Genomic DNA, 26,350 nt, shown 5'->3' with positions numbered 1-26,350 from the left:
AGAGCCAAAATGTGCTAGGATTTGGAGCGTTTAGCCACAGATCGTGTCTATGAATTAAAAGCACGGAAGACTTGTAACAGAGTCTGAAGTCAGCGTACATCTTTTATTTAGAAGTGTATGGTGGTATATATGAGACGGGATGCTGCATTCCTGGGAGGCGAAATCTTCCCTGCATGCAGGACTGAGTTATGGATGGATGAAGATATATCTATATATCTATATTAAAAAAAGGGGACAAACTCCTGCTTGTTCTGGGGTTGCCTGGATGGAGTTAACCAGTGTCAGTGTAGTGCACATACAATCTCCTGAGTGAGGAGGCTCCAGGCTCACTTCTGAGTAGTCTAATTAATATACATGTGCCATCTACTAAATAAATCGCAGACACACACTTCAGATGAATCCTATATCCTCCCAGGTCTTTTCATGGATCCAGATGGGGTTTAGGGCAGCTAGAGCTACCTCCAGCTCCTCAGTAGCTATGCCCACCAGCGCAGTCCAATTATTCCCTGCTGGTGGGAAGGAGAGAGGATCAACCCAAGACTGCCAATACTCTCACCACGTTCTCCATCCCACCACAAGAGAAACTGAGCCGGAAGATGGAGAATGGAATGTGTTTCAGCCAGATTCACCCACATCTTTGCTCTATGAAGGAGCCAGGCAATGTTTGGAATTTGTTCTAAGCGTATGAAAAAACCCCAATATACATCTGGCAGAAGCACAGCATACAGTTTGTGTCCCAGCAAGGAGCCTGATGCTGGTGGCATTTTAATCACCTTAAAAAATGAATACATGCCTGGCTCCTTGCTGGGGCACAGAATTGTTTGTTACAGATATCTATAGTGTTTCTGGTTTAGTCAAAGCCCACAATGCCCACTGCTAACAATTAAGCTGTGGTGTACAATGTTTTCCATTGTGTTCTGACTACGCATCACTTGGTAATGGAAATGCTCATGGAAACACATTTGGGGTGAATAATTTTTTTTTAAATTGTCCCAAATAACCTAAGTTTAGGGCTAGAATGTTATTTGAATAGTCACAGATCTGGATTACCCATAGTGGAAGGCAATTCTCAGAACGGATATTGCTGAAGCTTTTTACATGCTATATACATATAAGCAGAACGCCATAGAAAAGGAAAGTTATTCAACTGTAACTACAGCTCTCCAGCATCAATATTTTTTGCAGATTCATTGTTTTGATCATTCCCAGTAGTTAGGCTAGCTGCTTTTAGTGTCAAAAGGGAACCATTCAAGTGCATAAATATAGATCTAATGCTGGAGAACATTCGCTTAGCGAACCTATTAAAATGGGTTTAGTGATCAAACTGCCCTAAACTATTACAAACAGAAGCATTAAAGTTTGGCAGAGATAACCATCCAGGTCTGGTGGCTTAATGCATCAAAATATTTATGCTAATTTTTAATTGAACCCAAGACATATTTTGACCAGGACAGATCTGTTCTAAACAACGTTTAAGAATCTCACATACCATAATATAGCTACAATATTCAATACGCTGTATTTGGAAGAAATATATATTTGCAAATTCTCAAGCTTTCATGTATGGGAAGTTCACATTTTGGGCACACTGACAATTTATTGAAAAGTTTAAATTCCTTTCAAGATCAAAACGTGCTCCAGCTTCGTAGGGACAAAAAACAAATTCAGTGGATTTCAATTAAACGTGATGGTATTAAATAATTGCTCAAGGGAAACCTTGAGGAGAGGACAATAAAATTACTTAAGAAACCTAGAAGGCACGTGCAAGTTCTGTATCATAAAAAATGGGAAAGCCGCTTATTCAGAGCTTAATATTTAGCTTCCCACTAGGCCATCAGGACTAATAGCCCTCGAATAATCAGACACCTCAAACTTTACAAGCAAATAATTACAATGATTCAGATTTCTGCACTTTTCTAGACTGCCTCAACACAAATTACATTGACAACTCGTACCTCGGTTTTTGGTGTATAGGTTGTTGCCTCATTGCCATGTACTGTGTATCTTCCTGCAATCTGTTCAGAGGAGAGTCTGGCTTTATCCGAATTCCATAGTAATGGTACTTTGAGTTGCCCCTGCAAATAAAAATTATGTACATGATAAACAAGCAAAAAAATAAATACTTGTTTTAAAAGTGCCAATTATATGGAAAGAAGAATATATCTAAGTTTTCACCAGAAGACTGTAACATTACAACTTCTGCTGGTGTTGAAACAACTAGTGCAAACCGAAATCCTTAGTGCCCTTACATGGCAAGGATATCAAAAGGATTGTAAAATAGAAGCCAAATGAAATAAAGATTGTGTGTACTGGTGCAGAGAGCCCAGAAATCCCCTTTTTAAGCTCTAAGACGTGGGCTGTTGAACAGCCTAATTGTTGTTACTGTATCTTTAGCATATCATGATGTAACAAAAGACCCAAGAAAGGAACACATTCTCTTTACATATTCTTTTGAAGGCAAGACGTATTCAATAATAATATTTTTATAAATATGGAGAAAAGAGAACTCTTAATTTATAAGGAAGATTCTCTCAGACAGGTCTTCTATAAAAAAAGAAAAAAACTGATTGGGTATCCGTGATAATCCATAGTATTGTTTTCATTAAAAAAAGTATATAAACCAACAAGGCAGTTCAAGCAGCCCTTGGTTTTGCTCTCCAGGTCCTCCATATAAATTATTATGTATTGTAAAGCCTCACCACAGACTAACCAAAGCAAGCCGATTTGAAAATAAAACCATGTCTATATGGTGCTAGTCCTGCCCCTCGATGGAATCTGCAGTGAAGCCACCATTTGTCCTTCATGGATACCATTCACAATCCACATGGTCTCCTGGGGTCCAAAAGACAAAACACATCTACCACCACACATTACATATGCACATCCTGAAGAAAGTAAATACCCCTGTTAGGATATGTTTTTACATAGCGAGAGACTGTACATGCTCCATCCTCAACGGGGACGAAGATATCAATGAACTGTACACTTAAAATTCAATTGCTACCAAGCAGTCACTGACCACTGGCAGAAGGTGGTATTGGTCATAGGTGGGGGTACACATTGGGTCTACTACCTTACCAGTAAAAGCTTAGACTTCACAACACAATAGGATCAATATCAGAATCACAGGTTATAGACTTATAGGGCAGAACCAAGGAAGTCAGAAAAAACGAGGTAAATAAAAACACGTGACACTTCATACAAGATATTTTCCTGGCAACCTCGGACACTAGACTATTTTCAGTTGTGGCCATTGAGACAGTAAAAAAAATACCTGCTTGCTAAAACTATATGAAAGCTATTCTTCAAACAAGCAGGTTGTAGAACACTGGTCTAGACACCCTGGGCATCTCTGCCAGAAGGTCATACTGTAATGGCAACAGAGAAAGAATGGAAAATAATTAAAGTTGGAATGCTACAATTAATCAGTAGGGAAAAAGCCCAAATATGGAGTCAGCTCACTCTACTTTTCCTTTATATAATTTTGAACATTTTACTAGAGTATTTGTATAACTCTGCAGCTCATCACTAGCTAAAAACTATTAAATATTTTCAATTGTTTTCTTTTATGAGGAACTTATTCAAATGAATAAAATGAGAATGTAATTAAAATTAAAAGAAAATACAGTAAAATTTACCAAAAAGAGAAATTCCATGAAGTCTATAATTCTAAAAATTGTGAGGATTAGACTGCATTTAGGAGTCAAACCAAAATCATACATGCGACAAAAGGAGTAGACAGGAAAGTAAAAGACAACTGAGATATTATAACCACAGTACTGTCAACAGACCTGGTTCCCAGCCTGCGAGTTCTCAAGCCCATGAAAACTGAGCGTATTAGTTTGCCGAAAGAAGCCGCATTCACTGGGTCCAACTTATGTTCCTGACAGTGCCGCAGATAATGGTTGTATAGTGAACTCCTGGGAAGGCTGACCCCTTCAGCTGTCTCGTAATTATCCAACAGCCACTGGAGCTGAAACAAACAAAACAAAGTTAATGCAATTTCTAAGCAAAAAAATCAATTACTGAAATGATTATTCCTGTTTTTCATATGAATAATTAAATGTACTACGATCAGAGAAAGGATGTACTGAGGCTTGCTAGTGGGCTACGTCAAGTAATTTTTTGCAAAAGACAGCACTTTAATATGAAAAACAATAAATCTGTCAAGAACATCCAAATATATAGGAAGGGACAAGCTCTGATATCCAGCTTTCATTAAGTAGGTGACTTTAAAATGTATGTAAATAGCTCTTTTTGGGCTAACATTTGGCAACCTTGAAGAACACACCAAACAATCAAACAAAAACAAGCTCCTGCTTGTTAACAGACACTATGCAGCTCAAACAATCGTAGCCAGTCATACTCTATTCATCTTTCTAAAAGAGCATTTTTACTCATTTAGGATTTGTGTCTTATATATTGTATATTACAAGGCTAACCAGGGAAAAGTGCAAAGAAAAATCACTGTTATGTAAAGCAGACAGTTATTTGTGTTAATATTAATCAGCTTTGAATTGAAAAACAGACTATCATATAATAAAATGTATGCCATAGCAGTGAATTTAAATGTAGCCTAATAAATCATGTTATTTGATGAAACTGTACTACTAATCACACATTCAAAAGTATTACTACAGTGCCATGGTCATATTCAAGGTGATTACCACAATACAGCAAGAGTGACATAAAAAAAAATATGTTTTACTGCCTCAGAATGCATAGACCAATAACTTTACACAAGAAAACTACTCTCCTACTAGTAATGATCTCTCTTGAATGATTTTACCTTCCTGCAACAATTTGACCCCTTGCATCCTGGTTTTGGTTAAATACCTTTTGTTAAAACAAATACACACAAAACAATGCCATGGCATAAACCCTATATGCAGAGGCAAAGAGTATAATATGCTACTTTTCACCATTGTTGAGCAGATAGGGGTATCATGTCTCACTTGAGGCTTCTTTCTTATGAGTCACGGCCCCGTCCCACAATCAGCGATGGTAATAAATAGCATAGTATGCTCTGGGCATCAGCATATATATTATTTCTATTATAATGACGACATAGCTTTCTATGATGAAATAAAATGAGTTGAAATTGTGAATATAGTTATGACTCATAGGTTGTACCATATTTTAATAGTGGATATTAGTTATCGACCTGTAACAATTGTTCTGCAACGTAGTGCTTCATGGGTTCTAAATTGTTAAAAATGGTTGAATAATCCACTTCCCTCAATACCACATGGGTTTAGTTCTAAAGATGTAGTTGTCTGCTAAATTTAGTTGATAAAATACCTCCTGACTGTCAGTCATTCACCACCATTTTTCGGATAGAGGACCAGCTTTGGAAATAGGCCTTGTGACAACCCTATACCCAAGTTTATATAAAAAATAAAAAAAGACATTTGAGAAATAAATAAATGGATTGAGCCAGAAAGTCAAAATAATTCCAGTTACGCTCGCCAGCAATCCTTTTGTGAATTTCGCACAGGCATAAATACAGGTATTCTCTGCATTAACTATAGGTTAACACCTGAAAATACCTTTTTGAATGGCCATGTAACATTCCTTAGAAGCTTTAATGCCCCCCCATCAACAAATGTAGTGTAACCTCTATGTGAATCAAACTGACCACATTCAACTTGCAACATACAAAACAATAGTTTCCATATGACAATTTAAAAATAAAGATTACAAAGAAAGCACAAAACAATTCTTGTAATTTTAGAAAGAGAATCCAGTTGTATACTGCATGAAAGCAGAATACAGGAGATGCCCATACTTACATGGCTGTTGAGCAAGCTACTTCTGTGAGAGGTTATGCCTTCATTTTTTTGCAGGTTTTCAATCGCCATTTGAAGCTAAAATTTAAGCAATGCGTACAGTAAAAACAAAATAATGGAGAGTAGCGAGTCAAAATATTCAAATAACAGTTCAGATGCTGAAGAATTAATAAACGTAGCAAAAGTTAACATGGTTGGGCTGCATAGCTGCCTTTTAAAGGCAATAATTATCAATCCTCGAACAAGTAGCCTACAAAAAACCAACAAATGCCTTGAAGGTGAATATCGAATTAATAAAAGTCAATTGATAAAACTGGTAGCAGAAGCTCAGTCAATATGAATCTGAAGCTGAACTACTGTGAGAAGCTACAATTATCAAGCTTTAATCACGCAGTGTACAAAATACAGCCACACATCTTAATGATGAACATAATAAAAATGCAGACATAATGAGAAAGGAGAGAAGTTTTATTAAAGATATTTTTTGGGGAGACCCTTACAGGCTGAAGATAAATCCATAGCAAAATACCATGCACTGATCTAGGAGAGCCTAGCCTGTTATCAGCCTCTGGGCGTTAGACTAAATATGTAGCTCTCCTGTAAACAACAGTTGCATTTTTCAGGCTTCCCTTAGATCTACAGTCATGCTTTGAGTTTGGACATGAAACCCTTTAAACAAAGAACGTTTACAAGTGCATCAATAGTAGAACGCACAGGATTTGGTCATCTGGATCAGTAGGCCCTTTGGAAAACTGAATACACCCAGTAGCAAAAGATAAAAGGGAAAAGGCAACTTTAGCCATGCCCATCCAATTAAAAAGTGTTTATCAAGAGTCTGAATTTCATACACAGGCAAGGCCAGATCATTTATTTTTCAACGCATGAGAAAAAAAACCTCAGCCTTGTCTTAAGTCCAATGAACAACCTAAAGCTCATTAAACAATTTTCTCAATTTGCACTTCAGGCATTAAAGTAATACACATTTTATATTTAATACTTCATGTTTTACATTATTATTATTAGACTCAATACGGTTAGACATTCGTTTCAAAGTACTAACGAGGGTCTGACGAGAGGAGTGTGAAGGTTAGTGTGTGAGGCATACTGAGAATAGGTGGTGACAGCGGCAATAAAAGTTTCATGGCTGTTAGTGCTATGGCAGAAGGTTATGAAGTACAAATAGGTTCCTGAATTGTAAGAAATCTTCAGGTCTAAAGTGGAGAGAAGGGAACATTACACATTGGAGGCTCATCAGTGAAAAGACCTTTAAACAAACTGCTTGCGTTTGGAAGCTGGATGAATGCATGGCCACCTTAGGCATCTGGCTGCCAGATACAACAGGAAGAGGGTATTTAGGTGAGCAAATACCCGCCTATGGAAGGTCTTGGTGGAACTACAGAGCACTGCACTTTTACTGGTAGATGCGTCAGGCTTCAGTGCTGTATGCAGTATGATCTTTACTGTCACAGAATGAGACCTCTGGAGTTTGCAGATTGTTTTACCTAGAAGCCCACTCTAACCAGCATTATAGCAATCATGTCTGGATACGGACACCATAGGGCAGTTGCAATCGAGTATGTAAAGGCCAGCATTAATAGAAAGACTGATATTGAATATAGATTGTTTGGAATAAATTACACAGCTTGTGGACAATTTTCCGAAGTGGCAACATTTATCTTGAACACTCAAACTTACTGATAAGAGTTTCATAATTCCATTAAAAATGCACTATTTTAGCACACGATCTAATAGCATGACAATTTATGAAGATTTTGTCGAGATGCATTGAGGCGAACCACGAATAAGCCAAGCCCTAGGAGAACTTCAATTGGAAAAATCTGGGTGACCATTTTTCCGCATCCCATATAAAGTAATAATTTAGGCACTGCTTGAATTAATAATGATGCAACCACATTTTTGTGTCCATCTAGTGAGGACCAATATATAGAGGGGTACAATAAGAGGTGGCTTCCTTAATAAGAAAAATAAATAAAAGCTCACAGATAAACCTATGATGAAATTAACTTTAAAGCACATGGAGATTTTTACAAACGTGATTTACTAAGCCACTTTAACGATATATTTGAGCACATCTATACATACAAGTCATGGCACTTAATTTCTGTTCCGAAAATTTTAATTTAGTACCAATTAAGGAAACAAATGGCAAGATTTTATTGTCCACCTACCGTTGCAGGAGATGAATGAGAGGTGTGAGATAAAGAATCTCGAGTGTTTTCCATTGACCCATGAATGAGGTATGCCCCGCCACTAGAGATGATCTGGCTTCCACCAACATCCATGGCTATACCCACCATACTGTGTGTGGGAATTGATGTTGGACTGGACACCACAGTGGTCACCGCACTCCCCTGGGAGTCAAAGTAGGAAGCACCACTACTCGGGGCATAAATCTGAGCTTCTGCATTGTAGGAATAGGCAGCCCGTCTAAAAAACACAAAATGAAAAAAAATATAAGTGAATTAATAGAGCAGACAACCCTCAGTCTCACCCTAACCTCACCTTTGGAATCATCATGTGCACCTCCTTAAAAACATGTTTGGATGTCTTAACTAATCCCTGAAGGCTAATAATGGCACCAGTTATCTAAAGTCTATTAGTTTTTAATTCAAAAGTGGTATCTCATCCTTTAGTGAAGAAAAACAATAGACGTCATACAATTAGGTGCAGATGGGACTTTGAGGGTAATAATGATTCTTGACACTTATTTCAAAATAATAATTTTGTTTTGTAATTTATCGGTATAGCATGAACTTTTCTCAATTGGCCGGCAGGACGTCCACCTAAAGTCTGATATTAAAAGAATAAAAATAACACTTAAAGAAGAGACAAAATGAAAAAACAGGCACCATTTTGTGTGATATTTGGTTGTACTCCGAAAGCATATTCGATGTTAGTCCTGCATTCAAGAAATACCACTCTACCAAAGTAATATATGATAATCCTGGTAAAACTAGACCAAGAGTTTAATGTTATTGGGGTTCATCATATAATTAAGATATTCAGAAGGGTATTCAAGAAATACCACTCTACCAAAGTAATATATGATAATCCTGGTAAAACTAGACCAAGAGTTTAATGTTATTGGGGTTCATCATATAATTAAGATATTCAGAAGGGTAAACATAAAGACAGTGATCTAAAACCCCTGAGGATTACTGAAAGTTAGTTTAGACTGAAGCTTTAGAGCAATAAACATACAGCAATAGATTTATCAAACTGTAGAAAACATATTGCACAAGCCGAAACCCAGTTGTAAAACCAGGAAGGGTTGCATAGCAGGCACATTTTACTCTAAAGGCATGAGCATAAACAGTTTAGTCAATTATGTTCTTGAGCTAAGACAACAATTATCAATGCTTGGTGCAGAAGCAAGACTTTGGAGTGGTTGCTTTCCTATTTATCGTACACGAAGGACCCAATAGTTTCAAATTCCTTCTTACTTACAAGCGGTACACATTTTCTTTGGTTTTTCACATTAAAGCATTGATATTGGTTTGTCCATGTCTTGATGGCAATTTGCCATTTTTAAGGTGAATGCTTCGGAGTCTATTTACCCCTATGTCTATGATCCATCCTTCAATTTGCGACTATTCTGTGAACCTTAACAGTTAACCTCTAACACTTTGGCTGAAGCCAATATATACCACTGAAATCTAATCATAAATGCAGTGAGAAAAAATATCTGAAAACCGCTATGCACATTTCTTTAATATGCTTGCTTAGTCTCAAATAGAGCTCCCAATTTTAAAAGATTTGTGCCACTGTCACTTGAGATTCCCACTTTGCCTGCCACCCAAACGTTCTCCTGTGCATAGGTCACAAAACAAGACACTTATTTCTAGACCACCACCAGCATTCTTTTAGACTTGTAATACTAGTTTTTATGAAACAACTTACATTGCTCCATTGGTGTACACTGTCTCTCCACCATCCACATACTGCACTTGTGCTGGATACACATGCTGCACTGTTTGCACCTAAAAGAAGAATAAAGAAAAAGGTCTTATTGTTTCATAAAGATATATCCCCAGGTTACGGAAACAGCAATAATGCACCACCTCCGGAAATGCACTTTTTCGAAGGATGAATAAATGAGTCATAAAAAGTACAGTGTTTACAGTATATGTGTTCAATATGAAAACATTTGATCAGGATGTTTGAATTGTTCGCTATGCATTTGTTCACTATTACACAGTAAACTACACCATTTCATTAAAGTTGATGTAGATTTAAAGCAATCAAGGAAAATGAAAATGCCAGCCAGGTAAAGGCACCTTCAAACTGGAAAGGGTAAAAAGCATTGCTTAACATTTTTTGTAAATGCCCCTCTCTCAATAAGATGGATAAAGCGAAATAGATTCTTCTAAAACTCTATTCCTTGTAACAACTGTTCCAGTTTCATTTGTGAAGGATGTGAATGGCAATCTTAAAAACAACATTGAAATAACAAAAAAGCAATAACCCATGTAACTCATTTGTTATTTATGCATCTCTATTAGAGGGGGGTGAAATCATGCAGCATGCATGTGCTGACACTGTTGGTTGGTTTGAATCGGACACTTGGTGCGCCGTACAAAAGTTCATGAGCATGCAGCAGCAAAAACACCCAGTGAAAGGATGAAAAAGTTATGAACTAGAGACTTGTTTAATGGGCTGCAAGACATTAAGGCACATGGATGGTGTCTCCTAATTTGCCCGTAGAAAATTCCAGTGCAGTGAAACTTCTAGTGCAAAGGAAAAGGGAAAAAAAGAATAATAAAACCCACAATTTAAACTTCTTTACAATTTACAAAAGTGAGTAAAAGTCTGTTTATCGAACCACACAGTTTATGGAGTCACACAAATCGCCCCACCATATTCGGGCTTATCAGTCTAGGAAAGGGGTCATTTGCTCTCACGTCTATTGACAATGCCGTCACAAGACACCTCTGAATTACTTGCATATCTTTTCATGCAAAGGAATCCACCTGTGGAACACAGTGGTGCTTTACTAGCAATTTCAAAGGTAACTGTTGGTGGGCCAAGGGCTTGTGGGTTTTAATTTGTGGCCATAGTCTTGCTATATATTTTCCCCACTAATGTATTGCTGTTGAACAAGCAAATAATGCACTTTGGACAGGACAGCCATGTCAGCAACTGACATTATGTCTATTTATCAGCCAGCATCCCAGGAGTACGCCAGAAAGGTACCATTAAACAAAAATGGACAGGCACAGATCAAATCACATGGTGCTATGACGAGACCAATTAAGTTGACTAAATAGATCTTTCAGATTATTAATGCCTGCACAAAAGTAGGTTTCCTGCAACACAGTGGGAGCCCAGAATCACTTCCTACATCCACAGCGCTGAAGATGAGTTGGCTAAAGGCAACAGGGTTAAAACACCAATGGTTATTCTTGGGACTGAGCTTCTGTAGGATGAACATTTTTGCCCAGCTACATCATCTTCCATTGAGACAGGAATTCTCATTTTTCGTATTGTTTTTAGAAATGATTTCCACTAAATCTAACACCTTTTTCATTACGCTTTCCTCACTGCACCATGAACACACAACACTTGCCCTGCACCCACTGTGTCCTTAATCTCCTACTTGACATTCTGATTGACCATTTTTAAGATTAAGACATAGTTTTGCATTGTGCACAACAGATTTGCCGTATTACTCCTGATTGATGATGGTCATTCTATTACATAGTACGCATAGTTCAAATTTTTTAACAGGTCCCGGGAATCTTTATTGACAAAGGTAGATGTTTAATACAGGTTCCTTGCATAAAATTTAGGGTCTCTCCATCTTTCTAAAGCAAAGATCCAAGATCACTCACTGGCCTAAGGATGGACAACAGTTCAATTTGTTTGTGAACTTCAACTCAGATGAGGAGTCTGAAAGTATATGGCCTAGTCTTGGAAAAATCTTCCTCTTCCCCTCACTGGCAGGGATTTCACAATTGGACTGACCCACCATTCGTACAAATTCTATCCCAAAGATTTTATCTTTTACGTTGAATGAGTTAAGCCTCTTCAGTGGCTTTGGCCATGCAGCATTACACTTACTACACTGCAGAAGGGAGACCACAATTCATCAGTCACACCCAGTGCCTAATTTGAGCCAGTGTTTGTAGGTGAGGTGCACCCACACTCTTTTTGAGGACTGGCACTTATTTTTCTTCAACAGACTGATCTAGAGCATGCAAGAGGAAGGCACAAAAGGTGAAAAGGAGGAAGAAAAAGATGGAAAAGCAGTGACAAACTTATGAAGCAGTGATGATGAAAAAGAACCAACAAGAGTGAGATAAAGAGCAGGAGAGTCTGGCGGTGAATTAAAGAGGCATGCAATGGAATCAAGACAACATGACCGTGGTATCTGACACTGCAACTTCAGCAGCCCTGGCAATGGGTTTCTGAGGAAAGCTTTAGGGCCTAGTACTCATTCTTTTACAAGCTGAACACTAGTCACACCACTATTATCAGATACAGATAGAGGCAATATGGATACATTTTAAGATATATCAGGTTGCTAAAGCACAGTCATCTTCCTTTTCCAGTGAGTAAAATGAGGGTGAAGAAAGAAATATGATGTGTCCCTCATTAAAAACCTCAAGACTTTTCCATGGAGTGTGCACACGAAACCTATAGCACATCCACATTAGACCTGTAAGTACTTGCACAAGTGTAGTTCATATCCACCATTTCCTAGTAATATGGTGAGGTGTATGCCCCTTGCCCTTCAAGAATCACATGCCAAAGTTTCATCTGCAATGCATTTAGAAAAGGTTTAATGTTAGGTGGGTTTCATAACTACAGCATTTCATAACTTGTGTTAGTTTATGCATTATGTCTCATCTTAAGAGTGCATACATTGTTTAATAAAAGCATTTTGTACTCTCATGTTCAAGAAAATTATCCATTGAAGTTTTTTTTAAACGGTTTTGGTCAATGTACAAAAAGGCAGAGTTGCAAGGTTGTATTATATTTCGTTAAAAAATATTGCCAAATGAGTCAAGCTTTTTAAGCACAAGCATATTGTGCCGACTTCTTTGGAATTTGGTGAAAACTGTCATCACAAATGTTGTAAGAAATCTTGAAGAAGCTTTCCTGTGGTAGTTAATACTGAAAGAACAAACATTTTTAGAACCTTTCCCACCTTACATATTGAACCTTTACATCAGTGGTTAACCTATGGTCCGGGGACCCCAGAGGGTCCGCAATGCCTACTTAGGGGGTCAGCGACTGCTTTGGCAATGAAATATTAATAGATTAGCAAAGCATATAATAAGTAAAGAAGCAAAATGTAACATTTTAAAAGGTTCTGTAAATGTGGAGGAATTTCAAATTAGGAGTTTAAAATTAGGTTAATATCCTCAGACTGATTAGTGAGAGCAGAGCGAGTGCCTCAAACAGAATATAGTATGGATGACGAGTGGCCTCAATTTAATAAAGAATAACTTCATCCTCCTAAAATTAAAATGTTGATGTTTTTATATGCGTTTGTGAGCGCAATAGAATATTTCAGCATTTGTATATTTGATGAACGCTGATTTCTGTATTTTTGTGTGTTGTTTTGCCGTTCAAATCATTGAAAATGCTTAGACCAGGGTCCAAGCCTTCCGTTATCGACTCAGTTTGGATCTCCGGATTCTAATAATGATTCAGTGGGGTCCCAGGGTTCCAATAATGATCAAGTGGGGTACCGCAGAAGTCAAAAGGCTAAGAATCACTGCTTTACACAATTTTCCTCCAAATCTATCATGCTCGAAAAAATGCCTGGTGGAGTGCGGGTTTTAAACAATTTGCGAATTAAGGCAAATGTATAGGCAAATATAAATTGGGGCTCCTAATGTTACAATATAATCTTAACTAGGTTGCTGTTGAGCGAGCAATTTTGTTTCTCTGTGCAAAAGACTGTCTTCTCAAGACATAGGCAAGGCAAATAAAAACATTTGCAGCTTAGCAAGACACTTGCATCCATGTGCTGATTGCAGGAATACTTCCAAGGCCTATTCTTCCTTTAAGGCCATTTCAATCTGCTGAAGAAAGCAACGAGACACTCCAGAGTGTATCCTTAAATAGCTGTAGGCAGAAGTTTGAAATTATGGCTTAGAGTGCTCAAGTGTTCCACTTTAGCATTTAACCATCAGGTCTACTGGTTGGCCTCCCAAATTACCATCACTTCAATTCAGGAGTGTTCATTATTAAGAATCCATAATATATTAAATTAACAGTTTCTAGAGATAGAAAAATATTCCAATAAACCAACCCTTTAGCCTTACCATATCCCAAGATCAAACATTAATTTCCCTTTTTTGAAACACAACAATTCTGGTTTCACCATTGCTCTCTTGACATCCAAGAATGTTCAAAACGGTCAGACATTCTTAATATCATAATCAATAAGGGGCAAATTGCGATATAAAATTTGCAACTTTTTTGGCCTGCTTCACTGCTTTTGATGACATCAGGCTGGCTCCGTATTTGCGGGATGGAGGCTGGGGGTTTATAAAATTGAAGGACTTTAACGTGGTATCAAAAACAGTTTCATAACCACAGTTGTTTCTTGGCTATACAGAGAAACATACCTATCCCTTGTTCTCCCTCGTGTTAAAAAAGTTAAAAGCATTTTGAAACCTGCTATTATAGGAAGAAAAATCAATTCTTGTTGCTGCATACGTCAGGCCCTATTACAAGGTACAGAATAGTTAGTTGTGAATGCAGTTGTAGCAGAGGTGAATAAAGTGAACCTTTACAACTACACATTTCCCTAGAAGAAGCGCTCTCTTGGAAAACGTTTTATAGCGTGGGGTTAACGGTGAGATGCAAAGATGCTGTGGAACAAGCAGGGCGGTGAGTTGTGTCTCATTTGCTTTTCATACAAGTGAAGAGAGCTATCTGTGGCAGAGCGTGCTCCATGTAATCATTACCTGCTGTGGTACGTGCTGAACTCTGGGGACAGAGATCTGCTGCACTTGGGCTCCTTTGGGAGCAGAGCCAGTTACCTGGACCAAAACCCTCTGAAAAGAGAAAGACATTCTCAAGCAAGTCAGCAAGACTCCACCAGTGCACAAACCACCTTGGCAGTTAACTACATTATGTTTCGAAGAGTCTCTAGCTTTCCATCAAGGACATGGAGCACATTACATACCAAAAATATTCCAATCCTGTATGTCTTATAAAAGAGGGACAGGATCCATCATTGGCAAGCTGATAAGATTGTCCGTCCCCATTCCTTTAAGCATTTAAATCATTAGCGAGGTACAAACTACAAACATATAAATATTTTTAACATCTCATATAGTAACAAGTACATATGAGACCAGAAACCAAATTTATATAATCCAAATTAAGTACATTCAGCTACACCACCTGAATTGTTGCCCCATTAGAGAATGGGTAAAAACAATGCAAGGTATTTTGGAAAAATGACAATGGCTATATGCAAAATACCAAAGTTGGTGGTTCTTCATTACCAAGAACTGTTTAAGATATAGATTTGATGGCCTTAGTAAACTAAAATCTTTTACTGCCATAAAATTGTTTTTGTTGTTGTAACTAAACAATTGGTTTAAGATGTTGGGTAGTGTATGTTCAATTAGAAAGGCACCTTACTGCTACAGGAGCCCAGAGGAAAAGGTTAATTTTCCGCAGAGACTGACAAAGAATAAGATGACTTTATAAAGAACAGAAACAATTATCCCTATAACCTAATCTACCGTTCTCATGCATTTTCCGATGTTAATCAGTATTTACCTGATGGTAAACAATAAGAAGAGTAAAGAGAAGGACTGTGTTTAAATACATACACAGACATGATCTAGTTGTATTTTTACATTTATATGTGACTCTAGCTGCAAAGGAGAGAATCAAAAGTGTTGAAAAATGTTAACCCGAATGTCTGCCCTTAAAACAGCACCCCATTTGATAGAACCAATATGTTTTTTGCCTCTCAGAGTGCTAGTGAAACGCTTGAAAGTACGTGACAAATAGGTGTCTCAGTCTCACATTTTATCAGGCAATCACCGAGCCGATCCATGAAAGTTTATGCTACAAGTACTGGGAAATTAACAGGAAGTTGCACTGGCATTCATAAGGTCAATAGTTTTCCAGATTTTATGTGTTTGGATTACCTTGAATACCAGGGTTCAAAAGGAGCCCAGGATACATACATTTTAATACATAGCAATCACAAATCTCATATGTGTATTTTACTAGAAAGGCATGGACATGGCTACAAGAAAGATGGTTTCTGGAAAACTAAGCATGGCAAACCGGCACCCCAAATTGCACATAAACCTACAACTGACAAACTTGCAAAGCAATGGTTCATAGTGCTAAAAAACGAAAATTGATGATTGATGTGTCAGATGGTTGTTACCTGTTGGGATGCTGGAACAGGCTGGACAACTGGGGCTTGGACTGAAGATGTGCGCATCACAACTGATGTCCCTGAATCTGATCCGCCCTCAGAATTCTGCATCCTCAGATCTAAGGAGACAACACTCTAGGTCAGGCAAAAGGACACATTGTAGAAGTCAATGTTACAAAAACTTGAGAGCTCCTCACTGGTCTCCACATAAACCTCCAAATCTCCACAGCCAAACAGCCAGTACATGAGATGGGGGCCAGGAAACAGAAGCACAGCTCAGGTATCCAAATCCTTTTATTTTATATCACCATCGGGTGCGGACATGAGACCATCGCATTTTAGCCGTAGTTTTCAATAGAGTTTAACATTTTTAAAGGACAAACCCCTTAATCTAATCACCAGAAAACCAATGCATAGACTGCTACATTTTGTTGTATTCGATGCATTTACCACTCCATGTTGTTTTCCAACATGGAAATAATGTATTATATTTTGGTTTCATTTTTATTCTTAATACATGGTTATCCTCTTTTATCCTTTGCTAGTCTCAAGTTTATCTCATTTGAGAAATTTCGGCAAAGTATCCGAATTCTCCATTATTGATCACAAACTAGTCAAATATTATACAAGCATTTTACAAAGAAGGAGATATGAAAATATTGGGAGATGCATCTGTCGGAGAAAGGAGTACTAAAAAGATGTCATTTAATCAATAACGATAGAAGATAATAAAAAAGAAGGTAGCATATTGTATACATTATCTCATTCTCTATAAAACTATTTCTTACATTTTCAGCAATCTAATCTATTCCAGAATAAGTCAAACATGATGTGTGATCTATATGTACAAAGTATTTAAACCAATCAAAGTGCAAATGCAATTGTTTTTCATTACATTGACAGGGCATAATTCATTATAAAGTTAAAGTGCAAGTGCTTGAGAAAATGATTAAATTCCATACCATCTTCATCTTGAATGGTAGTAGTTTTTTAGTAAAGTTCAAGTCAGTTGTAAACATATTTGCTCAAATGTGCAAATATTTGCATACAGGACTTTACCCTCACAGGAGAAAAGCTATATCCTCAAAGGAAAGAAGAAGTATGTAAAGAAATATAAACAATTCCTCACATTTCAACCTCATAATAATTCCTCACTTGAGAGATATATCTATTGAGATTGCATTTTAAAAGTGTAATAAAGTGCATTTCTTTACATTGACATGTTATGAATCATGGTGAGAATAAAGTGCAATGGCTTTAGAAGAGGATTTGGGTTCCGTACAATGTCCACTGTAAATCTCATTAAAGAGCAATTCAATTATAGGCATATTTCCTCATATGTAAAAAAATAAAAATAATAATAAAAATGGCATACAGTACAATGTTTTCAAGGGAGAAAAGAAGAGTTTAAATGACAAAGGATATATGAAAAAGAATGTAAATAATAAAAATATATTCCTCACGTAAAAAAACATCCCCTTTAAAAGATGTATCCATTAAGATTGTATTTTCAGGATCCCTTGTTTAGTAAAGTAAGAAACAATAAGTATCCATCTAATTTCTTATTTGCAGATATAGGAAAAGATTTTACCGTATAAAAATCTCTTCATGTTTTCTACTGTTATTTTGTTATGTAGATCCATCAACTCCTTATTTTGTTTTCAAGGACACATAACTACTTTTTGAAGTACCACGGAAAAAAGTCTATAAAACGGACCCACAAGATCACTCGGTCGATGTTTTCCTTGTTTTGCTAACTCCATGCTGTTTCTGCTGCCCACCATCCCATTTGAAGGTTAGCATATGTAGGCGCAAATGAAGTGCCCATTCCAGTTCCCTGCACATGTAAAAGAAAATATGTGTTGTTGATAATCAGCATGTTTGAATATTCTAAAAAAGAAATGGAGCGAATTTGCAGGAACTACCTACACGCCTCTATCCCATCTGCATGTTGAATTTAAGTATACAGGGAGACCACATCCACTGTCGCCATATAGTAATTGAACTTTAATGGTAGATCAATACTTCTGTTTAAAAAAAAAAATGAGAGCCATGTAGGTATAATGGGAGATTTTTCACATATGGGAACAAGAATAGATCGATAAACCTTGAGGTGTTTTCAAGCAGGGAACCTATGGAATTAACAATAGGTCTTCATGGAGGATCAGTTTTGTTTTTATGTATTTTTGGCAGAAAATAGTTTGTGGGCAAGATGGGATGAGTGGTCTTCAAATAATTCTATTCTTCTACTTCTAAAAGACCTTTATTAGGACATTAATTTAACATTAAATGGAAGGTTTTCATATGATCTTCACTAGGGTAACCGGAGAGTTTACTATAATCTCGTTTAATTGCCTATTGGCTTCTGCCATGTATTCCTCATGACTGAAAATCATGATATTGCCTCCTTTGTCGCTTGACTTTATTATTTTATTTTCATCTTGTTGTAAATAAATCAATGCTTCCCATTCCTTATTTGTCATGTTGTTCCAAGAGTTTGTTCTATTGTTTATTCTTTTTGTCACCATTTTAGCTAATCCTTCCACCATTATTTCCCGAAAGGTCAATTTTGTTTGCGGCAGAAAGCTGGGGGCCGAATTTTGATTTCAGTCTAGAAACACTTTTTGTTGATGCATCTGTGGAAACTTCCAAATGCTTGCATAAAGCCAGATCAGACATGTCTATTTTCGTGTACCAAGACCTCAGGCTTCCTTTTCCAAACTAGTTAGAGTTCATAATGGGTTCAATTCCCTGCTTGCTATCACTGATAATATGGGTTTTATTTCCTCTTTATTTCGCTTTTGTTCCTTTTGAGCATTAAATGTATTTGACTTGATCTTTCTGGTAAATTTGTAAAGATCAATTCTAGCATTCGCAAAGGTTGAATCTAGAGTTGGGTAACAAAGTTAGTCCTTTATTTAGTAATCTCACATGATGTTTATTTATATTTTTTGAGGCGAGATTAATAACTAAATGATTTTATTTTTCATTATTGCTTTTTGTTTTATGCTCCTCAACCTCTTTTTGCTCACCTTTGATCTTGTTTACCAAGAGCTTCCTGTTCCTTGTTTGTTTTTCCTCTTCCCCTTTGTCTGGTGCTCATTTGAAACAGGCTCATCTCCCCTGAGAAATCTAATCTGGGAAATGGGGCTGGAAGATCTTCGTCCTCCGAACTTATTTCACAGCTTGCTACATTGCTCCAATCTTTTTGGCATCTGCGGCTTGTCTAGTATACAAGTGATCAGATTTCCTTACAAAAGTAAGATTCTGCCTGCGGCATAGTCTCGTTTATCGCAATTAAACTTCTTAACTTTCTTAATTTCCACCTCTTGTTCATGTTTTTCCAATTTTTCCTCTATATTAATCAATGCATTCTTAACTTCTTCCTTGTCCAGTAGATTTTTTCTTTCTGCTTGTTCAAGCATTCAGTTGTATTGTCTTGCCATAGTTTGGCGAGATCCAGGTCTAGGTCACTTAAGGTAGGCAGTACAAAGCTACGTAAACCCATTAGTATTCTGCTGCATTCCAAATCGTTTTTTTAATGTTGTCATTTCTCACCACTTGTTTATTTCAGTGATCCTTACTTATTCTATTTCCTTCACCAATTTTAATGGCATAGGATCCACCATTCTTGAGCCCCCGCTCGAACATCAATATCTTTTGCAAACGTTTCCTTAGCTTTTAACTGTCATTTTGCACGTCTCCCTGTCATAATTAATGCCGCAAATTTCCCATCTTCGATGCCTTTAATATTAGTGTGCTTATGTTACTCCTCTTTTCCTCTCTCCTAGCTTTTAAAATGTATTTTTTACGTCGTATTTTTGTTGTTGTTTTTTACCATTTATATATACACATTTTCTGTGACACATTGACAATTGTGTGGTGTGAAGTAAATTTTTGAAACATAGAGCTATTTGGACCATTAGTCCATAGAGGATCCGAAGATTCCAATTTCAAAAATAGAATTGAACCCAATTAGTCAAGGAAGCTTTTTCTCCCATCATCCACTTCAAGTTCATGAACATTAAGTTTGGTTTGCAGACCCAAAGGTCTCAGATTAGCCAACTGCAACTTGAGCAGAAATGTTACACGAGCCATTACAGAACACGGGCAACGGGGTCCCCGGCGTACTGTAAAATACAATGAAGGAGACGCAAGGGGGCTGGGGGGCGTCCCCCAACAACCTCTCCCCCTCCCCCATACCTCCCCAAATCACTTGGTTGGAACCCCAAGAGAGACCTGTAACGCCCTGAACATCTCAGGATCGTTTAACAGACACGATAATGAGAACGCAACCACTTGTGAAGGTTTAGTTATTTTAATGAAGGCAAAAATAATACAAGGAATAAACAAAGGTTTATAGTCACTGGAATCCTCCAGGCTATGTACGTTACCAGCCCACAGCACGGATGGTCCTAACCGTCCTCTGCATATACGCCGATCCCGGCGTATGCCAACAGAGGGCAGAAATGAAATGGCCGACAATGCCAATCGGTAGGCTGCGAGGGGCACGAAGAGTGTTGGGGAGAATCGAGGAGTCAGGGAAACACCCAGCCGGGGTCTCTACCTGAAGGGAGCAGCCGCTCAACCTCTTCCTCAGACTGCACCGGGACGCGGAGTCCCCTCCTGGTGATGCGTCACCGATACCCCAATCACAAGCAAAGAAGACTGAACCGAGAGCAGCCGCTCGATCGATCCTGTGGACTTCCGAGTCTGTAACGCGGCAAACACCTCCTGGTGTGCGTTACAGCTGGCAGTCCCTGTATCTCTGGTCGGGCTGGGAGTTACGACTCCAACCAGCAAAAGCGCACTGCGCTTTGACTCAGCCGAGTCAAAAAGCGAAGCTCAATGGTTATCCGGTAGAGCTTCCGGGTCCTTCACAGGTGACGATGGGACAAGACACGGCCCAGGGAGTAACGACTCGACCTACCCCCGTTCTTGCCTTACTGGAGCACCACTCTGGAACACTGCTCTTCACTAAGCAGGTACGTCGGTGTAAACACAATATCCGACAGCGTTGTGCCTCCCGGTTCCTCCCTTTATAGGGCGTGTTTTCCTTGAGTTATGTAACAGCTCTCCTGTTTACATAAGGGCGTGTTTTCCTTGAGTTATGTAACAGCTCTCCTGTTTACAGAAGGGCGTGTTTTCCTTGAGTTATGTAACAGCTCTCCTGTTTACATAAGGGCGTGTTTTCCTTGAGTTATGTAACAGCTCTCCTGTTTACATAACCTCTCAACCGCTAAGCATCCTGGGAGATGTAGTCCGTTTTCGCTGGTTACCGTTTTCCTCCCCTCGCATGACAGGAATTCTTGACAGTACATCCTCCCTCTCAGCGGCTCCCCACGGGTCCAGCGCTGGCAGGAAAACGCCGATGGAACAAGGAGACCAAGCGCGGAGCATGAACCCCTTCAGCCGGTTCCCATGACTGCTCCTCTGGGCCATAGCCTTTCCACGCAACCAGGTACCACAGCTTCCCCCTGCGCCATTTGGACGCCCGTATGCCCGACACTTCATACTCCACCTCCGACTCCACGCATACCGGCCTAGGTGTCCCAGACGGCTTGGAGGGTGCTGGTTTGAGCAATGATACATGAAAGACAGGGTGTATCCGCAATGACTGGGGCAAGCACACCTTCACGTTTACGGGACCCATACACTTGGTAATTCGATAGGGGCCCATGTACTTGGGATGGAACACACTGCTCTTTCGAAACCTCATGTTTCTTGTGGATATCCAGACGTAGTCTCCAGTGCGGTACAGTGGCCCGGGCCTTCTCTTCGTGTCTGCCGCAGCCTTGTATCTTCTCTTGGCCTCTATTAGGACAGCCCTTGAGCGCATCAACGTGTCTTTTATGTGTGCCACCCTGTCCGCTGTGGCGGGAATCCTGTCCTCTCTGAACGGATGTAGAAATGGCAAGAACCTGGGATGTTGGCCATAGTTGCTATAGAACGGAGATGACTGTGTGGAGCTGTGAGTGGCGTTGTTATAGGCTATCTCTGCAACCCATAGCAAGTCGACCCATTCTTCCCTGCCCTGGTCCACAAAACATCGCAGATACTGTTTGAGCGTTTGGTTCAGGCGCTCGGTTTGGCCGTCCGTTTGAGGGTGGTAGCTGGTGGACAGGGCGGTCTTAACATGCAGCGCAGTGCACCAAGTCTTCCAGAATTGCGCAGTAAACTGCGACCCCCGGTCCGACACGATCACCCCAGGTAATCCATGCAGTCGTACCACATTCTTTAGGAGTAGTGACGCCAATTCCCCGGCCGTAGGGACTCTCTTGCAGGGGATGAAGTGCCCCATTTTCGTCAAGTAATCCACCACCACCAGTATTGCCGTCATCCCCTGGTCTACCGGTAGGCCCACCATGAAGTCCAGTGATATGCTATCCCATGGTCTATCCGGGGTCGGAAGTGGATGTAAGAGCCCTTGGGTTCGGCCATGGTCGGCCTTCATGGTAGCACACGTAGGACACTCCTGTCCCCACCTCCTGACATCCACTCTCATGGTTGGCCACCAGAAATGCCGTCCCATGCTAGCCACCGTTTTTTCAAAGCCCAAATGACCTGCGCATGGAGAGTCATGGCACCAGATGAATGCTGGTTTCCTTAGCCTAGGCGTGGGTATCAATAGGCACCTGCCCTTCAGGGGTATCCCGTCCTTCAGCTGCCATTCTCTGTGACTGAGGAGCCACCTCCGCCATGCGAATGACCTGATCCCTCTCTTTATTCCCCTCAGGAAAGTATCCGGTTGGATAACCCCCAATACCATCCTCGGGGAAATGATGGAATGCTCGGTCGCAGGCAATGGTTCCTTAACTGCAGATTGACGGGACAGGGCGTCCGCCTTCCTGTTTTCCGTCCCCGGACGATATGTGATGCGGAAGTTGAACCCCGCAAAGAAGATCATCCACCGCAGCTGTCTGGGAGAAAGGTGTCTTGTGGCCGTCATGAACTGTAGGTTCCGATGGTCCGTGTACACCGATACCACATGTCTTGCCCCCATCAACCAATGCCTCCATTCGGTGAAGGCGTCCTTGATTGCGAGAAGCTCCTTCTCCGCAATATGGTAGTTGCGTTCGGCGTCGTTGAGTTTGCGGGACATGTACGCAACGGGATGAAGCACCCCTGTGTCGTGGTTGCGTTGGGACAAGATAGCCCCCAGCGCCACATCCGATGCGTCCGCTTCCACCACGTAGGGGAGATCCGGATCGGGGTGAGCCAACACCGGCGCCTTACCAAAGGTGCTTTTCAGGGCCTCAAAGGCTTTGTTCGCTTCAGGGGACCAGACAAACTCCTTGGACTTCCTCAGTAGCTGTGTGATTGGGGCCACCAATCCTGAAAATCCATCTATAAACCGCCTGTAAAAGTTGGCGAAGCCAATGAAACTTTGGACGTCCTTCACGCTTTGGGGCACCGGCCATTCTTTCACCGCCTTGATCTTTCGTTCTGCCATCTCCTGTCCCTCTGGACTCAGCATCACTCCGAGGAATTCCACGGATGTGACGTGGAAGTCACACTTGCTGAGTTTACAAAACAGCATGTTTTCCCTCAGCTTTTGGAGCACAGCTTTGACGTGGTGTACGTGCTCCTCCACACTGGACGAATATATGAGGATGTCGTCGATATATACGACCACGTAGATATCCAACTCCTCTCTGAATACCTCATTCAAAAAGTACTGAAAGGCTGCCGGGGCGTTGCACAGACCGAACGGCATGACGAGGTACTCAAAAAGGCCGAACCTGGTCTTAAAGGCGGTCTTCCACTCGTCTCCGTCCCATATGCGCACCAGATGGTATGCCCCTTTCAAATCCAACTTGGTGTAGATACGAGCTTTCTTGACCTGTTCCAGAAGTACACTGATGAGAGGCAAGGGGTTCCGATTCTTTACGGTTATCGCATTCAATGCCCTAAAGTCCACACAGGCTCTCAGCTCCCCATTAGCCTTCGGGATGAAGAAGAGTGGCGAGGCGGCCGGAGACTTGGACGGGCGGATGAATCCTAGCTTGAGGAGTTTATCCAGGTACCCCCGGAGATGCACGTTTTCAGGCTCCGTCAGGGCATACAGCCTGCCGCTGGGAACGCTGGCCCCTGGCACCAGGTCGATCTGGCAGTCAAACTGTCTATGTGGTGGTAGCACTTCCGCCTTCACCTCATCAAATACATCCTCAAAACTGTGATAAGCCTGGGGGAGAGCCACATCTTTTTCTGCCGCTGTAGCCACCGTCTGACTCCCGCTCTCATCTGCGTCAAGGGATTCCGTTCTTATTCCACAATGCAGGATGCAATACGGTGACGTCAGTTCAATGCGATGTGTTGGCCAATCCACAGAGGGGTTGTGTTTCTGTAGCCACGGCAATCCCAATATGACGCCATATTGGGGCGCTCGGATGATGTTAAAATCGATTTGTTCCAAATGGTTCCTCCCACATCTCATCGGAAGGACCCCCGTGTGCTGCCCGATGGGCCCCGTCACCAATCGCCTTCCGTCTACAGCATAGACGTCTTCGGGTACAGCTTTGGGAAGAAGCACTAGCCCTAGCCTGCATGCCTCGTTGTGGTCCATAAACATGCCAGTGGCCCCTGAATCCACCATGGCCACAACGGGTATCCACTGGTCATGCACTCCCACGTGCACCGTGAGAAACAGGTGTCGTTGTCCCTTAGAGACCGAGTTGGAAAGTGAAGGGATGGATGAGTGACTCCGAGATGCCCCTTCTTTGGTCTGGGAGTCCTCTAGTTTTCCGCCGGTACGTCCACCACGGCTGTTACCGACCGGTTGGCCCGATAACGTGACGTCTTCGGTTTGGCAGGGCATTCACGTACGTAGTGGCCTTTTTTGCCACAATATAGGCACAATCCTTGTTTACGGCGTGACTCTTTCTCCGTGGCTGTGAGGCTCGCTCGTATTGCGCCGATGTCCATGGGTTCTCCCTTGGATGCGGTGGAAGTTTCAGGACTTCCCACTGTCACATAGGATGGAAGGGAGTTTCCTTTTCTCCCATGATCCCCCTTTCTTTCACTTAGCCTATGTTCCAGCCGTAATACCAGGTTGATAAGGCCCTCACATGTCTTGGGTTGTGGGTCAATATGAGCCACGGCGTCCTTGAGCTCATCGCACAGCCCGTGATGGAAGAGCGCCGTCTGTTTAGCAACAGGCCACTTGGTTTCCGCAACCAGCCTTCGGAACGCGTTGAGATACTGCACCAGGTCGTTGGATCCCTGTCTCAACTCAAGCATTTCACGGTCCGCCGTGTACGAGTCAGCCCTTCTGTCGAAGACTTTCAGGAATTCCTCGCGAAAAGCACCCCAATCACATAAGATGGGGTCGTCCCTGCTCACCAGAGGTACGGCCCATTGTGCCGCGTTTCCAGCCAAATAGGATATAAGGAAAGCCACACGAGCCTGACTCGTGGGGAACGCCCTTGGTTTGCACGATAAATGTAGCGCCACTTGTGTGAGGAATACCTGCACTGTGTTAGGATCCCCACTGTACCTCTCTGGTGTTGCCAAGGGGACGGCTACCGGCATTTCCACTACTACCGCAGGGGTCTGGTTCGTGAGGGAGGTGCTGGGCGTGAGCGGGTCCAATTGGATAGCATCCAGTCTGGCTTTTACATCGGCTGTTTCTTGCCTGGAGGCAGCCAATTCGATTTGCAAGGTCGCTAAAGCAGCCAGCACATCATCAAGTGTTGCCATGTCTGTTATCGACCGGGAGACAGTTAGTGTTATTAAGGTCGGATATTTTGTAACGCCCTGAACGTCTCAGGATCATTTAACAGACACGATAATGAGAACGCAACCACTTGTGAAGCTTTAGTTATTTTAATGAAGGCAAAAATAATACAAGGAATAAACAAAGGTTTATAGTCACTGGAATCCTCCAGGCTATGTACGTTACCAGCCCACAGCACGGATGGTCCTAACCGTCCTCTGCATATACGCCGATCCCGGCGTATGCCAACAGAGGGCAGAAATGAAATGGCCGACAATGCCAATCGGTAGGCTGCGAGGGGCACGAAGAGTGTTGGGGAGAATCGAGGAGTCAGGGAAACACCCAGCCGGGGTCTCTACCTGAAGGGAGCAGCCGCTCAACCTCTTCCTCAGACTGCACCGGGACGCGGAGTCACCTCCTGGTGATGCGTCACCGATACCCCAATCACAAGCAAGAAGA

At 40.9% G+C, this 26,350-nt stretch overlaps 1 protein-coding gene across 3 annotated transcripts in view; it reads right to left on the bottom strand.

Moving 5' to 3' along the window:
- The window catches only part of RFX2 (regulatory factor X2), a 182,818-nt gene that overhangs the window by 104,639 nt on the left and 51,829 nt on the right, over window positions 1-26,350 (bottom strand). For 2 of the 3 annotated variants that reach the window (XM_085636800.1, XM_085636801.1), the window contains exons 3-9: window positions 16,186-16,295; window positions 14,735-14,824; window positions 9,711-9,790; window positions 7,979-8,237; window positions 5,793-5,867; window positions 3,792-3,973; window positions 1,956-2,075 (exon numbers count right to left, since the gene is read on the bottom strand). In XM_085636800.1, coding sequence (XP_085492926.1) covers window positions 1,956-2,075; window positions 3,792-3,973; window positions 5,793-5,867; window positions 7,979-8,237; window positions 9,711-9,790; window positions 14,735-14,824; window positions 16,186-16,295 — 916 coding nt within the window. The remainder of the gene's footprint in view (window positions 1-1,955; window positions 2,076-3,791; window positions 3,974-5,792; window positions 5,868-7,978; window positions 8,238-9,710; window positions 9,791-14,734; window positions 14,825-16,185; window positions 16,296-26,350) is intronic. The other variant, XM_085636802.1, reaches the window with a different exon arrangement.

Source organism: Triturus cristatus, chromosome 12 (assembly GCF_964204655.1).
Source record: "Triturus cristatus chromosome 12, aTriCri1.1, whole genome shotgun sequence".
NCBI classification, from domain to species: Eukaryota; Metazoa; Chordata; class Amphibia; order Caudata; family Salamandridae; genus Triturus; species Triturus cristatus.
Note: the sequence above shows the minus strand (reverse complement) of the source record. Positions and strands in the feature narration are given on the sequence as shown.